This window comes from Betta splendens, chromosome 2, assembly GCF_900634795.4.
Source record: "Betta splendens chromosome 2, fBetSpl5.4, whole genome shotgun sequence".
Classification (NCBI taxonomy): Eukaryota; Metazoa; Chordata; class Actinopteri; order Anabantiformes; family Osphronemidae; genus Betta; species Betta splendens.
The window spans coordinates 15,814,795-15,831,326 of NC_040882.2; the positions used below are offsets into that span (position 1 = coordinate 15,814,795).

Sequence of the window (16,532 nt, forward strand, 5' to 3'; positions counted from 1 at the left end):
TGTTGTGACAAAATAAACTGTTTTCATTGATTCATAGCCTGCTCTGACTCTGCCCAGATGGATTTCCACAGCCTCAATCCTCCATCTTGTGTGGCAGATCGTGACAGAAGAACAATGAAAAAAATCCTGAACAATACTGTATTTGAGGTTAATAGTGTTTTTCATAAAAAGCCTTAGACCTATGAGTTTAGCTTATTTAAAATGGGGATAATGGGGAGTTTATATTTAGTATATTTATCATCATACAAAGTTTACATCAAATTGTTTAGCCTGATTGAAACTGACAACTTACTTTGGATCTGGTGCTTGTCTTTGTTTAAAATCTGTCAAACAACCCTTCGACAAATTGTCATTTAAGGACACACAGCTGGGTCCAGGTCCAGTTTCAGGTTCAGCAGACTCTTGTCTCTGATGGGACCTGAAGTTGTTGAAAAACTTATGTGATTCTCACATTCAGTCAACGTTTCCTCATAAATGACCAATAATAGTAAATATGTGGTGATGAAATATTAACTAGTGTCAGTGACTTGGAGACAGAATCAGTCAGATGGTTTCAGTCATCTCACCTCTGAGCTTTAGTCTTCGTCTCCATTCTTCTGATTTTAGAAGGAGGGGTTTCCTCCTCTCTGTCCTCACACTGATCCATTCTGCCTTCCTACCTTCATGTGGAGAAGAAACACAAACCATTTTCCATCATTACATCTGTAACTATCAGCTGCTCCTCCAATGATTGTCTGTTCTCTGTTTCATATCAGTGTCAGTTAGATGTAGTCAGACAGTGGGAGGCAGAGGAAGGTGCCACCACCTGCTGTACTTCTACTATCAGCCACTAGATGAAGCCGTGAAGCTGCAGCCCAGCACACACAATGATAGAGCAACGGTCAGGTCTATGTGTGTTTTTGCCAGTTCACACACACGTCTAAACAGCGACTTGCCACCAAGTATATGAACACGTCCACTCAGGCATAACACAGTGGAAAGCAAAATACAAACCACTGATCTCAGTGTAAATCAGTGCTTCACTCATCGTCATTGGAGCCTGATGCTATTTGTTGTTTATGCTACTTGTCTTTTATGCAAAGAATTTGATCTAGATGAACAAATGCTTTGATTTATTGAATCAATTTTGAGCTGGATTATTGTTTTTTATAAAAGTACATCTATTCTAAGTCTAGACATATGCAAACAACTATTCACACTTACACCTACGAGCAATTTAGAGTGACCAATCAATCTAATGCATGTTTTTGGACCGTGGGAGGAGGCCAGAGTACCCGGAGAGAGCCCACGCAGACACTGGGAGCTCCACACAGGAAGGCACCCGGGACCTTCTTGCTGTGAGGCAACAGTGCTACCCACTGCACCACCGTGAGAGAGAGTTGTCTTTTGTATAATTTATTGTGATAAAAGAAAAGTAAAAATAATGGGCAAAGCAAAATAAAACACCAGCTGGGGAGATCAGAACATACACCACAGAGGTGTGATGCAAAGATCCCACAATCCTCAAGTCGTCTCCTGCCTTTTGTCCGGAGAACCCAGAGAGAAAAGAAAACCAATGTGTTTTGTAATTTAACTTCAGGACACATTAACAAGTACACTGTTTCAATAGAGCAAAATGAGAGTCTGTGTGTGTGAGAGAGGATTGAACCCTGCGACCTGGGCGACAGAAGCATGACGCGCCAACCACTGTTCCACAGCTGGGGCATGTAATGTCATGTAAAATATAGAAATATTAATTAGGACTTAGTGCCTCACCAGCCATGAAGCTCACGTCACTGGTGAAAACAAAGATACCAGTCGAATTATGTTTATACACGCTCCCTGTCTCCACCTGACAACGCTGGGAGATACAGATTTTAATGTGGGAACAATGTTAATGTTGAAACATGTCACAGAGTCAGAGCACTGGGTTTAATAGAAGTACAGACCAAACGCATGTTTATGAGAATGGAGAATAACTTCTGACTGTGACAAAATGTCTGCAAGTGAATGTTTCCAATCTGAAACAAGGTGTTAGTTCTACCACAGAATGACAGACCTGGTGTGTTGTTGACCCAAAGAAAACCAGAGGATGGGCAAACACTCCGAGTTTAATTATAACAGAGGAACAGAGGGAACTGAACAGTGATACTGAGTTTAACTCGCTTTACTCAGAATTAAAGGAAAACTTCACCAATTTTCAATGGGAGTTGACCCCTAACAATGGCAAGTAGTATTTAAAAATGAAGGGACAAAATATGGAGGTACAGATTCCTCCATATTTTCTATGCAGAGAAATTATCATTTAATCCTCTGCAAGTCCTCTGAGACATCTCAGGAGATTCATTGCCATTTGCCTACAGAATACAACTACTACATCCTGTTTTTTTCTGTACATGCCCCGAGAAGGGTTGGGCTGAGGGGGGTAGAGCTAATTGACAGGTAGGTCCAATCACTGCAGCTCAGGTGATTTGTCAGCGCGCAGTGCATTCTGGGTGGTGTAGGATATGACCATTTTCAGCCACAACACACATTACTTTAGTTTCCTTGTTTTATCTGGAGAAAGACCATCAACATTAAATGTCGTTGCACATTTTTGCTGATAAAATGTAAATTATTTAAAACACAACTTGCTTTTCAGCGGTGAAGTATTGCTTTAACATAGAACCTAGACTTTAAACAACAACACAGGATTTACCACTGGACCTACTGTAACACACAATCAACATTAATAAATTCTGGATTTTGTTTTAAGTTAACACAGCATTCTCAACCAACAAGCCAGGCATGCAGTGTTAAAGTTTTCATTTCCCATTATTTTCCAGCATACAGAGACCGACAACAACCAGGTACAATAAAGAGTAAAGTGAAAAGCAGTAAAGCATTTACATACAGAGACTTACAGCAGTTCTCAGCAGCGAACACTCTGACTCTGAGTCCTGGTTCACCTTAAAGTCAGTGGATCTGAAGATGTCTGAACTAGATCACTGCTGCTGGGAACACTGGTACCGACCTACTGAGACGTTTTAGACTGAGCTGCTTCCTGGTTTCTTGTCAGAGTCACTTCGGTCAAACCTGAATGTTCACTTCAGCAAAACAAAAACAATCTTTAACTGTCTGCTGCTGGCTTGGATGTGGTCCTGACTGAACTGGTTTCATAAGGGTTCAAATGCACTCTTGGGCACTGCGTATGTTCTTGTATGATACAACAATAACATCAGTGCTGAGGCACAGATTAACTATTATTTAATAATTATATATAATAAATGTATAAAATATTCCACAGTACTCCCTAACCTCTCCCACCGGAGAACACACACATGACAGGAAGGGGAGAGTGGGGGGGTGTAGCCCACATTTATCCCCAATACAGAACAAAACAGAAGAAATAAAGAAGAGGTGCTCCAGTTCTGTTACTATCAGGTATTAAATATATAATTAGATACAAGATAATATTATTATACAGTACTAACATCAGATTTTGTGTAATTATAACAATATACCCCGGTTACATATAAGGTTCAGACAGTTGTCAAAAGTAAGTAATAGACATTTGTTTAAGATTTTGGTCTTGTTTGGTTTCGGTTTATATGGCCGAAAAGACAAGAGTCTAAGCTTTCCAGTGGTGTGTAACAATGCTTTTTTGAGATATTAGGACTAGACTGTACATGTCTTTATACTGTAGCTCGGGCAAACCTACCAGTTGGCCCATAGTAAATAGGTAGAATAGGTAAGAAGCTATCTGATAGCTATAAGCTATAACGCTTAAAAACTGGTTTACTACATGAATCTGAAAATGACACAGACACGAACATACTGAAATATGTTGCAACAGTTACAACCTTTCTCTGACAGGATCACACTCTGACAACTACACATCCCACAGAGACATTGAGGAACCAGACCACCACAGAGTAAACCCAGGATAGAGAGGTTCAGTGAATGTGGTGTTGAAGGTGTAAAGGTGGATCAGTTTGTCAGAGGAGACACTGTAAAAGGACAGAGAACCAGCAGGACAGTCCACATACACTGATACTCTGTTAGACACAAAGGAGAAGGGGATGGGTGTTTCTATGTTATTATGAAAGACAGAATAACCACCACTAGAGCACCTCAGACTCCAGGACTGATTGTTGTACACAAACCAACATTTTGAATTACCTCCTTTCCTTTTGATTCCTCTGTAACTTACTGAAATATAAACCCTTCCTCTCCACTCAACCTCCCAGTAACAGCGACCAGTCAGTTCATTACTACACAGCAGTTGATACCAGTTATCAAATCTGTCTGGGTGATCCAGATATGATTGATCCTCCTTCACGTGTGTCACCTTCCTGTTGTTGTCAGACACTTGTAGGTTTTTGTTTACTGTGTTTTTGTCAATTGTGAGTTGACAGAAATCTGATGGAGAGAACAAGACAATCCAACTGCAGTTATTGATCTATTATCAGTTTGATGATGACAGTTTGAATATAGTTGAATGTTGCTGATCTCATTAAAAACACACTTACACTTCCTCAGACCTGGTCTCAACCATCGAACTCCACGAGGCTCCACCCTGAAAGGAGGAGGGGGTCAGAGCAGAACATGCAGACATACTGTAGACATTACATGCCTCTAATACACACATTGGTTAAGGATTGTGTTCAGCTGTGTCATGGATCCAGATTCATTGCCTTGTTCTGTTTTTGTTTCCGGTTTAATTTTGATATTTTGCGTTTTTATTCTGCCTGTCGTGGTTTTGTCTAGTTTTTCCTACCAGTCACCTGTCGTTGTATTTATGCCTCAATTTTTTCATTGCTCATTGCCAGATTGTACTGTTTATGTCACTATTATTCAGCCTGCCAGCATTTCAGTGTGAGTCCATGGGTTTGATTCTTGTGCCTGTCTTTGACCTTGCCTAGCCTGTGCTTTTGCTGGAAACTCGATTTACTGTTTTTAACCATTGCCTGTGTTTCCACACTTTTGCCTGCTGTTTGGATCTGTCACAATTAAAGTACATTTTTATTCCTGTCCTATCTTTAGGGCTGTGCATTTGGGTCCTATTCCCTGCCATTCCTAACAAGATGAAGGCTTGTATGTACAGTAGGGATGGACATTCAGCAACAACCATGGAATTGGATCCTTGGAATCTATGGAGCAGGACTAAACTACATAGCCTTGAGTTATTAATACAACGGCATGTAACTTCTGTTTCTGTGCGCCCATGACTCCCCCTGAAAAAATGCTGGCCACCCAATTGGCCCCGCCAAAGAAGCTCCACTCACATTCAGTGCATACAGACCGTACATCCATCCATTTTCTAAGACGCTTATTCCCATATGCGGGGTCACGGGGGGTGCTGGAGCCTAACCCAGCTGGCTATGGGCGAGAGGCAGGGTACACCCTGGACAGGTCCATCGCAGGGCAACACATAGACAGACAACCATTCACACACACACTCACACCTACGGGCAATGGAGAGAGTCCAATCAACCTAATGCACGTCTTTGGAATGTGGGAGGAACCCGGAGAGAACCCACGCAAACACAGGGAGAACGTGCAAACTCCACACAGAATGGGACCAGGGCCGCCTCCGGGAATCGAACCTTCTTGCTGTGAGGCGACAGTGCTACCACCGTGCCGCCCACAGACCGTACAGGCATGTTCAATCAAGAGATAAATACAAACCATAAATAAATACAAGACCAAATGAATAAATAAGTCAATCTTAAGCAAATTATTAATGAAGAGAATACAATAAAAATACAGTAAGATAAATTTGTCAGATGCATAAAAGAGATGTACCACAAGACAGAATAGATTAATTGCGTACATAGGAACATTCAGTGTAATCATAACAAGGCACAAGCTGTATGATAACAGTATAGGAAAATGAAGGAACGATTTTTCCATTACCAGCTCAGATGCAGGTCACCAGATTTTACTCATGACTCAAAGCAGGAAATAATGTGTATAGTTCAGAAAAATTGGTGGGCTGCTTTGAAAATGGCATTATTGTTATGAAATTTTTGTTTAAAAGCCTGTTTATAGTTTTCTACCAATTGAGAAAAACTGTGATGTCATTTCAATGATATACAGTGCAGTACACAGTCAACTGAAAAGTTGACATTTAGAGACAGGTTGTTGGCGTTACACCAGTCCGTTAACTGGTCCACCTCCTCTCTGTATGCTGACTTGTTCTTGTTCATAAGGCCCACCACTGTCGTGTCATGTTCTGGAAAAAACATATCACGAGAGCTTCTGACAACTCAATGAAAAGAAGAATTCAAAAACTTTTCTTTGTGAATTTATTTCTGCATATGCATATGCAAAGAAAAATTTAATATGTTATGTTTAAGGATGTATATGATCAACATTTAAGAATATGAACATGAATCAGAAACTCAGATCAGATGATTATTAAGGCATTAATAATAAAAATGGGATAATATAAAATTTCCATCACAGTCATCAGTCAACTTACAGTTTTTCTCGAGAAAAACAACATTGAGAAAAGAAAGAGAAAAATCCAAATATTCACTGGGAAACAACTTCACATCAAGTCATCTTTATGCTTCAGCTTCCACCTTTAAAGGACAGAAAGAGGAGGACGTTCCCAAGGAATCTTGGAAACTGGTTCAGAATTAAGTCAACATGAAGAGAGTAGCTCAAAACTAAACCGTAAGCTTTGGTCTAAATGTACATTACAGGATTTTTTAGGTGATATGTTCTGATCTTAATCTGGTCTTGTACATGAATTTGAAAACTACACAGATATGAACAGACTGAAATATGTTCAACAGTCACAACCTTTCTCTGACAGGATCACACTCTCACAACTACACATCACACAGAGACATTGAGGAACCAGACCACCACAGAGTAAACCCAGGATAGAGAGGTTCAGTAAATGTGGTGTTGAAGGTGTAAAGGTGGATCAGTTTGTCAGAGGAGACTTTGTAAAAGGACAGAGAACCAGCAGGACGGTCCACATACACTGATACTCTGTGAGACACAGAGGACGAGGGGATGGGTGTTTCTATATTACTGTGAAGGACAGAATATCCAACACTAGAGCACCTCAGACTCCAGGACTGATCATTGTATCCAAACCAACAGTTTTTACTGTTTCCTTTCCTTTTGATTCCTCTGTAACTCACTGATATATAAACCCGTACACTCCATTCAATTTCCCAATAACAGCGATCAGTCAGTTCATTGCAATACAACAGCTGAGGACACTGATCGAATCTGTCTGGATGATCAGGATATGATTGATTCTCCTCAACATAGGTCACCCTCCTTTTGATGTCAGACAGTTGTAAGTTTTTGTTCACTGTGGTTTTGTCGATTGTGAGTTGACAGAAATCTGATGGAGAGAACAAGACACAATCCAGCTGCAGTTATTGACCTATCATCAGTTTGATGACAACTCATGACAGTTTGAAGATAGTTGAATGTTGCTCATCTCATTAAACACAGACTTACACTTCCTCAGACCAGGTCTCAACCATTGCGCTCCACTAGGCTTCACCCTGAAAGGAGCAGAGGGTCAGAGACATGCAGACATGGACATTACATGGCTTTAATACGCACATTGGTTTAGGATTGTGTTCAGATGGAGGCTTGTATGTATAATATGTGGAGAAGAAGGTGATGTAGAGAAATTGTTTCACTGCTCTGTAAAACCTTTTCATGCAGTAAAGAAACTGACATCACAATAATTCATGTCAAACTGTTTCTCCTCCTTTGTGACTATTTAACAATTGTCCATAAATAATGTTGTCTCCCCACAACCACCTGGTTTATTTACTGTATAGCTTATAGTTCAGAAAAATAGGTGTGCTGCTTTGAAAATGGCTTACTGTATGGTTTCATAAACTTGGTTTAAAGGTCTGGTTATAGTGTTTTAGCAGATGAGAAAAACTAATATTTCACTTCATCCCCTATCAGACATTCTGTGTAGTTGTCTCCATACCTGAGAGTGTCCAGTCTCCAGTGTGGATCCTCCAGTCCATCAGACAGCAGCTTCTCTCCTGAGTCTCCTGGATGATTGTAGCTCAGGTCCAGCTCTCTCAGATGGGAGGGGTTGGAGCTCAGAGCTGAGACCAGAGAAGCACAGCCTTCCTCTGTGACCAGACAACCTGACAGCCTGCACACACACAATGAACAAAGTCTATGAGTCTATAACGATATAAATATGGAAAAGTCATGGTGTTTAAAAAGATATGTTTACATCTCAGAATTTGTGATTTGAGTTATTTTGGACAGCAATTTGAAGAGTTTATTAATCATTGTCTACATTAAAGACTTAACCCCTGTATAATAATTCGGTTCGTTTATGAAAGTCATAAGTAAGTACTGGTGGTTTGTTCCCCGCTGCTTCATGAAGTAGCGGCCGCCCCCGTCTAATACGGGGTGCCAAATGTAAAAGGAGCACCTATAACTAGTTTCCTCACATTTAACTAAATGACACAACATGTTTTCTCACATTTAGTTAAATGTGCAAAAGTCTAAATGTAAATGTTAAATGTAAATGTTAAATATAAATGTAAATGTTAAATGTAAATGTTAAATGTAAATGTTAAATGCTAAATGTTAAATGTAAATGTTAAATGTAAAATGTAAAATGTTAAATGTTAAATGTTAAATGTTAAATGTAAATGTTAAATGTTAAATGTAAATGTTAAATGTTGGCCGAGCGTAAAACTGAATATTCATGAATGGGCAAGTAGACTCCATCCCTACCCTCAAACAGCGCTGGTCTCAGATCAGAGACGCGAACTCAATTACCTCAAACAGTGCGCGCAAACCCCGCCCACATCTGATCTGGAAACTTTTGTTTTTAGCCTGGACGTAACTTCGGCTAGCTAGTATAGTTAGCCAACTAATTCTCCACCGGCGCCACAGAAATATTCTTTTTAAACCTACTTGACTACTCATTAATGGTGTTTACGACAGAACGGCAGTTTGAAGCGGAGCCTCAGCCCGCACACCTGCCGTTACAGCCCGTTCAATCTCCCCCAACGGGAGGGAGTCGGAGCTGGCGGCCATGATGGCTTCGACTTCAGGCTTCTCTCCAGTATTTTCGTGCACCGATCCAGAGTCAGATGTGGGCGGAGCTATGCGTACTGTTTGACGTGTTTGAGTTCACGTCTCTGATCTGAGACCAGCGCTGTTTGAAGGTAGGGATGGAGTCTACTTGCCCATTCATGAATATTCAGTTTTACATTCGGCCAACATTTAACATTTACATTTACATTTAACATTTACATTTAACATTTAACATTTACATTTAACATTTAACATTTAGATTTAACATTTAACATTTACATTTAACATTTAACATTTAGATTTAACATTTAACATTTACATTTAACATTTAACATTTAACATTTATATTTAACATTTAACATTTAGATTTAACATTTAACATTTACATTTATATTTAACATTTACATTTATATTTAACATTTACAATTAGACGTTTGCACATTTAACTAAATGTGAGAAAACATGTTGTGTCATTTAGTTAAATGTGAGAAAACTAGTTATAGGTGCTACTTTTACATTTGGCACCCCATAGTCTAAGCACGCACACCCGCACCTACATAGCAATCAGTACGCATTAACAGCTGATCAGCCACCGAGAGCGGGCGCACATTGCTACATCTTGGATCCCTCACACACACATTACGCGTTTCTCGTTTGGTTTAATTGGTTTTGGTCGTTGTTTTATTACGTATCGGGAGTAGTCGGACTTCCGTGTCGATGTGATGCGCGGATCCGGCATATTATTTGGTCCCATTCGTTATTAGTGGGAGAGCTGAACAGCTCTCACACTATTGATATCTTCGGTTTTTATTATTTTGCTACTTCTTATTATTTCACCCGTTTTTCGGTCGTTTTCATCGTCTCAATGCTTCATTGTAGAAACGTCGTTCAACTTTCTAAACGTGTGTCGTCTAAAGGAGATGGGGGCTATTACTTTTCACATTTTCAGCTTTTCAAGTTTTAACGTTATTGAACTTTTTTCGTTGTTTTTTTATAATGGTTCTTCGTTTTTTTCATCAGCGTCTGTCATCGTCATTCTTTGGCGTAGAAACATCATTTCAACGTCAAAAGCGCCTATCGTCTTTCAACTTTATCGGTGTAAAGCAGTGTCCTTGTACTTGTGAGCGTTTAAATTTAGTGCGTTTTTTGTTACATTCTCTGTTCTCTGTTACAAACACCCCCAAGACCAGACAGGACGGAACCCACAAGCAGTAACAGGCGAGGATGGCAGAATACAAAACGATATTTATTATTACTACACAAAACAGAGGGTCACTACAGAGTAGGAAAAAGGTTCACCAACTAAACTCAGGAGCACTGCAAAGCAGGACCAAACAAACTAAACAGAGGAATAACACTAAACAGAAGTAACTACAAAACAAAATCAGGACACAATAGGTTGCTGCACTGAGTAGGCAAAATATAACCAAGAGTAACAAGGCTTTCACAATTTACAGAGTCAGGCTCTACACCGCTCTACAAACGTAGCCAAATTAGGAGTAACAGGGCTGTTCACAATCCAAACTCAACAAAAAACCAACCGTCATACAGGAAGCCAGATGCAAACAGAGAGTCCACCATGACACACTGACAACCGGAGGAGTCTCCATCCTCCACTTAAATAGTCCCCCAGTAATGATGTTCCCGGAAGGAAACAGCTGCCCAGTGCTGCCCTCTGAGGTTGGGAGGAGACTCACAACATTCTCAGCTTTTCCATTAGTGTGTATTGCGTCAGCTAGAGTACGTGATGTCACAGCTAGAGTGAGAGGGTGCGCTTTTTAAAGACAGAACTTCTGTCTTTAACTCGTCACTACAGCCACAATTTTTACTCTATCAAAGTAATTATTTCACTAAATCGTAGTAATACTTGTCTTTTTTCTAATGATGTGTCTGGATATAACCTCAGACCTATACTTTAGTCGCTATCAACCTCAAAGCTCAGAGAGATCCTGAAATTCTCCCATAGACTCTAATGATAATTTTCGGCAGACGTCTGGAGAAAAAAACAGGAGGAAACATATTTTGAAATTGCGACTGTGGCGACAGTGAGTCTTTATTCCTCAAACATAATTAAGCTAATTTCTTAGATGATCTTTAGGGAAATGAATCCTGACCTGAGAGTCTCAAGTTGACAGTGAGGACTCTTCAGTCCATCAGACAGTAGCTTCACTCCTGAATCCTGCAGGTCGTTGTTACTCAGGTCCAGTTCTCTCAGACTAGAGGACTGAGAGCTGAGAACTGAGGACAGAGCTTCACAGCTTCTCTCTGACAGGTTACAGCCACTCAGACTGATGAGCAGAAATATAGAGGAAACAAGTTTCTAGTTAATGTCAATCACCTTTAATATTAAGCATTAACTGTATATATATATATACAGTATATAACTGTAAAATGGCTTAGAAAATGAAAAACATTTGTTATGTTAAATGAATTTGTAATTCACATTCTGTTTAATTTTTGGTTTCTCTCTCATAAATAATCTTTGACAAATAAAATATCTCCATTTCTTTAAAACAAACAGTAGCTTGATCTGACCTGAGAGTCTCCAGTTGACAGTGAGGACTCTTCAGTCCATCTGACAGTAGCTTCACTTTTAAATCCTGCAGGTCGTTGTTACTCAGGTCCAGTTCTCTCAGACTAAAGGACTGAGAGCTGAGAACTGAGGACAGAGCTTCACAGCTTCTCTCTGATAGGTTACAGCCACTCAATCTAAAATGTAAAAAAAGTTATTGTGAAATAAAAAAAGAGAGACAACAAAACTTAATTTATAGTAAGAAAATAAATAATTTTTTTTTTTTATAAATGATGAATAAATTTTTAGACTTACACAACTTTTTTGGAGGCTTTAAGCACTTCAAACACAAACAGAAGATCCTTCTCTAAAAAGCTTGAAGAGTATTTTACTGGGTCAAACTCATCCAGTTCTTTTCCTGATGACACCAACATGAAGAGCAGAGCTGACCACTGAGCAGCAGAGAGTTAATCTGTAGAGACCTTTCCCGAGTCCAGGTACAGTTGGATCTCCTCCACTAGAGAACAGTCATTCAGTTCATTCAGACAGTGGAACAGGTTGATTCTTTTCTCTGCAGATGGAGACTCTGAGATCTTCTCCTTAATGTACTGAACTGTTTCCTTGGTTTTTAAATCACTTCTTGTCTATCTAATAAGGCCTTTAAAGGGAGTCTGATTAGTCTGCAGTGAAAGACCGAGTAGGAAACGAAGGAACAGGTCCAGGTGTCCATTTGGACTCTGTAAGGCCTCGTTTACAGCATCACCGTAGAACTGTGTCTCTGCAGATTTGTTTGTAGCAGTTTCAGACATGTGAGATGTTGATAGTTTTTGTGACAGCAGGTTGAACCCAGAGTTGATGAAGGTCAGATGGACATGAAGAGCAGCCAGAAACTCCTGAACACTCAGATGGACGAAGCAGAACACCTTGTCCTGGTACAGTCCTCTCTGCTCTATAAAGATCTGTGTGAACACTCCTGAGTAAACTGAGGCTGCTGTGATATCGATGCCACACTCTGTCAGGTCTGACTCATAGAAGATCAGGTTTCTTTTCTGCAGCTGCTCAAAAGCCAGTTTTCCCAGAGACTCAATCATCTTCCTGTTCTCTGGACTCCAGTGTGCATCTGTCTCAGCTCCTCCATCATACTTGATGTTCTTCACTTTGGTCTGAACCACCAGGAAGTGGATGTACATCTCAGTCAGGGTCTTGGGCAGCTCTCCTCCCTCTCTGGTTTTCAACACATCCTCCAGAACCGTAGCAGTGATCCAGCAGAAGACTGGGATGTGGCACATGATGTGGAGGCTTCGTGACGTCTTGATGTGGGAGATGATTGTTGTGGCCTGCTGCTCATCTGTGAACCTCTTCCTGAAGTACTCGCACTTCTGTGGGTCAGTGAACCCTCTGACCTCTGTCACCAGGCCAACACAGCCAGGAGGGATCTGATTGGCTGCTGCAGGTCGTGTGGTGATCCAGAGGCGAGCAGAGGGAAGCAGGTTCCCCTTGATCAGGTTTGTCAGCAGCACATCCACTGAGGTGGACTCTGTGACATCAGTCAGGGTTTTAGTCTTGTTGAAGTCCAGAGGAAGTCGACACTCATCCAGACCGTCCAAGATGAAAACAACCTGGAACTGATCAAACCTGCAGATTCCTGCTGCTTTGGTTTCAGTGAAGAAGTGATGAACAAGTTCCACCAAGCTGAACTTTTGCTCTTTCAGCACATTCAGCTCTCTGAAGGTGAATGGAAATGTGAAGTGTATGTTCTGGTTGGCTTTGTCTTCAGCCCAGTCCAGAGTGAACTTCTGTGTTAGGACTGTTTTCCCAATGCCAGCCACTCCCTTTGTCATCACTGTTCTGATGGCTCCATATCTTCCAGCTGAGCCTTTAAAGATGTCTTTTGGTCTGATGGTTGTTTCTGGTCTGACTGGTTTCCTGGAGGTTCTTTCAATGTGTCTGACCTCATGTTCATCGTTGACCTCTCCAGTTCCTCCCTCTGTGATGTAGAGCTCTGTGTAGATCTGGTTCAGAGGGGTTGGGTTTCCTGCTTTAGCGATGCCTTCAAAGACACACTGGAACTTCTGCTTCAGCTGAGATTTAAGTTGATGCTGACAAACTGCAGCAGGAGATCCTAAATAAACAACCAAAAAAATGATTAATGTAATTTGTTAGAAAAATGTCAGTTTACTTCTGGTCCACATATAAAAATCATATCAGTAAATGTATGATTGTGTCTGTGATGTTAAATGTTATAAATCCTCTTACTGCTCTGCAGACAGTCAGCCAGCTCCTCCTGCTTCATCCTCCTCAGGAAGTTCACTGTGATCTTCAGAAATGCGTCTCTGCTGCTCCTCCTCTGCTCTTCATCCTCACCACCCAGCCCCTCCTCATCCTCCCTCTGACTCTCTAAGCATTCTGGGTAATCTGAACTCAGAACCTTCTGGATCTTCTTCAGCTCCTTCTTCACAAACGTGACCATGTTTTCCTCCAGCAGCTGGAACAGAAACTCTATGAATGAAAGCATCCAACTAAAACCATGGAGCCAAACATCAGATCCATGTTGGACACACTGACGATCCACTGGTTTAAAAAGTGCAGCATGAGATTATTGTGAACACAACAGATGAACAGTAGTAGTTGTACATGTACAGACCATAAATATGGAGTCCAGGTGTGTTTGGTGCTGCTGGACAGACTGAGCACTGGGAACCTCTGAGCTCTGCAGGTCCACTGTGACGTTCTGCCTCCGCGCCGCTAGAGGCGCTCCTGGGGTTTTGATGTGGGTCTGTGGTGGAGGTTAATTTCCTTTTTGTAATTAGTTGACCCACCTGGTTGTGTTGGTATTTAAGGGATGTTTTTTGTTTCACTCATTGCTGGTGTGTACACGGTTGTAGCTGGATGCTACACCAAGTTGCGTTTCAAGAGAGGAGAGTTCATGGAGTTCCTGCGTGTTGATTTGATGTCCTGTGAGGTTTGTGAGTGTCTTCTGTTTCATGTTTAGGGTCTTCTGTTTCATGTTTAGGGTTTATGTTTCATGTTTAGGATTTTTGCCCGTAGTGTACGGAGCGTTAGTTTAGATAGAGTTTTAGGTTGTTTATCGTTTTCCTGCAATGCAGTGATTTTTAGTTCTTCCTTTGTGTTGAACTGAGTCCTGCTGTGCAGTGAGTTTTTGTTGTATTTAAATAAACTGTTAATGTTAATTGTTCCTTCTGTGTTTGGGTCGTGCATTTGGGGTCTTCCCTCTCTCGTGTTTCCCTGCGACCTGGTCTGCCGGTTGCGGCCAGGTGTCTGTGTGAGGGATTACACACAGAGCTGTGTGCTGGAAGCACGTCGGCCGTGGTGCCTGAAGCCTCCGCTCAGTGTGAGCGAGATCTCCTCCCGGCTCCGTGAGAGCCGTAGTTCTCCCCGCTTGGAGCTGGTGTTCACCGCCTCTCTCCACCGCATTCCCTCTCCTGCCCCAGGGTTCCGTCAAAGCCCCGTCGGTTCGGAACCGACGGGGCGAGTTCGTAACATCCACTCTGTGGAGGAACCATGAAGAATGAGTCACATGATGTGAGTTCACATACGAACAAAGTTTGATTGAGTCAGAGACTCCCTGTAGTGGTGAAGGTTTACTGTCACAGTCAGTTGGTTCAGTCTCAGCAGCTCTGAACAACATACTGTATATCTCTGCCTCCATCTCTTAACAAAGCTGAAGCAGTTCAGTTCGTAGTTTTCTCTTGACCCCTCCCCAATGTGACTAGCAATGACATGTATAGCCGGCTGTCATAGCTCCACTGCTGGTTGTCCAGGGGAATTGTGACCTTAACCTGAGCGACAGTAGTGTGTCACTACGGCCATGGCGTCAGACCTTTCAAATCCTGTTATTAAAAGACTTGATAAGTGACCATCACAAAGATCTGTTCTGTGACACCTGGTGTCACGGATCTAGGGTCACAGTGTCAGGAATAGAGAGTCTTTCCTGTATTATTAGCTACTTCCTGTTTTTTGCTCTGCCTTTACTTTCGATCAATAGTAAAGGAAGAGCATACTACAACATAGAAAGGAAAGTGGGAACACTAGTAGGATGTAGTGGGAATAGGAGGATGGATGACCTCATTAGCAGAATGAGGTTTGGGCATATAGGTCTTAATAGCACAAAGAATATACTTAAAAAACACAAGACAGGAAAGTGTGAATGTGGAGCGTAAGTAGAGCATGTACAGTAATAATCTATTGCCCAAAATATACAATTCAAAAGAAAAGGTTGATAGAGTGCTTGAGAGTACATAAAACAAAGTTAGGGTTGAAGATAATACTAAATTCAAAGCTGAATTTAAGTTCTTGGAGGAGACAGGGCTGGATAAAGTTTGGATATAGTCTTTTAGATACAGTAAGTGACCGTTATGCACTGTAGTATGTAAGCCGCAATAAAAAAATCAAAAATAATAATAAGACTTCTGGGCCATTACTTATCAGCTGTTTCCTGTTAGTCATCAACCCGATATTTAAGCTCCAGCATTCACCATATCCAGTTGCCAGATTGTTGATTGTGTTTTCTTGTCTTTGCCTTGACCCAGTTCCTGTTCTTGATCACGTTTTTGACTGAGCCCTTACCATCGATCCTGTCTTTCCTGTGCTTAGACCGTGCTTGTCCTGACTGCCTCCAGTCTGCTCCTTGTAATAGGCAAAAACTGTGCTACCCACTGTCCTGTGATTATTGTGCACCTGACCTTTGCCTGTCTGACCTGCCTCTGCCGGTGGTGCAGTGAGTAGCACAGTTTTTGCCTATTGCTTACAGACTAAAGGCAAATGCTTAGACCAAAGCCTCAATATTAAACTTCTTGTAGCACAGTGTTAAACACAGTGTAACCACAATTTACTGTACACACATTTTCAACCTTGCACTTTGGTCTAAATTCTGTAACACTTGGGAAACACTATACATGTCTTAAATTAGACACTTTGTTCAAAACCAAAGTCCCCTGTTATCATTGGGAAAACACTCTGTTCAAAAAGCTCATCTGGCAACTGT

The 16,532-nt window shown here is 41.2% G+C and overlaps 2 protein-coding genes across 5 annotated transcripts in view; both read right to left on the bottom strand.

The window, feature by feature from the left end:
• Positions 1-4,070, bottom strand: part of LOC114849073 (NACHT, LRR and PYD domains-containing protein 14-like) — a 39,574-nt gene extending 35,504 nt beyond the window's left edge. For 2 of the 4 annotated variants that reach the window (XM_055505608.1, XM_055505603.1), the window contains exons 1-3: positions 2,883-4,045; positions 567-659; positions 293-418 (exon numbers count right to left, since the gene is read on the bottom strand). In XM_055505608.1, coding sequence (XP_055361583.1) covers positions 293-418; positions 567-646 — 206 coding nt within the window. In that variant the 5' untranslated portion in view covers positions 647-659; positions 2,883-4,045. Of the gene's footprint in view, positions 1-292; positions 419-566; positions 660-2,882 lie in introns of all 4 variants that reach the window. The other 2 variants (XM_055505611.1, XM_055505605.1) reach the window with 2 other exon arrangements.
• A 2,253-nt stretch (positions 4,071-6,323) lies between these two features.
• The window catches only part of LOC129603631 (NLR family CARD domain-containing protein 3-like), a 43,558-nt gene continuing 33,349 nt past the window's right edge, over positions 6,324-16,532 (bottom strand). The window contains exons 6-8 of the mRNA XM_055505926.1: positions 7,940-8,113; positions 7,450-7,496; positions 6,324-7,330 (exon numbers count right to left, since the gene is read on the bottom strand). Of these exons, the coding sequence (XP_055361901.1) occupies positions 6,801-7,330; positions 7,450-7,496; positions 7,940-8,113 (751 nt within the window). The 3' untranslated portion in view covers positions 6,324-6,800. The remainder of the gene's footprint in view (positions 7,331-7,449; positions 7,497-7,939; positions 8,114-16,532) is intronic.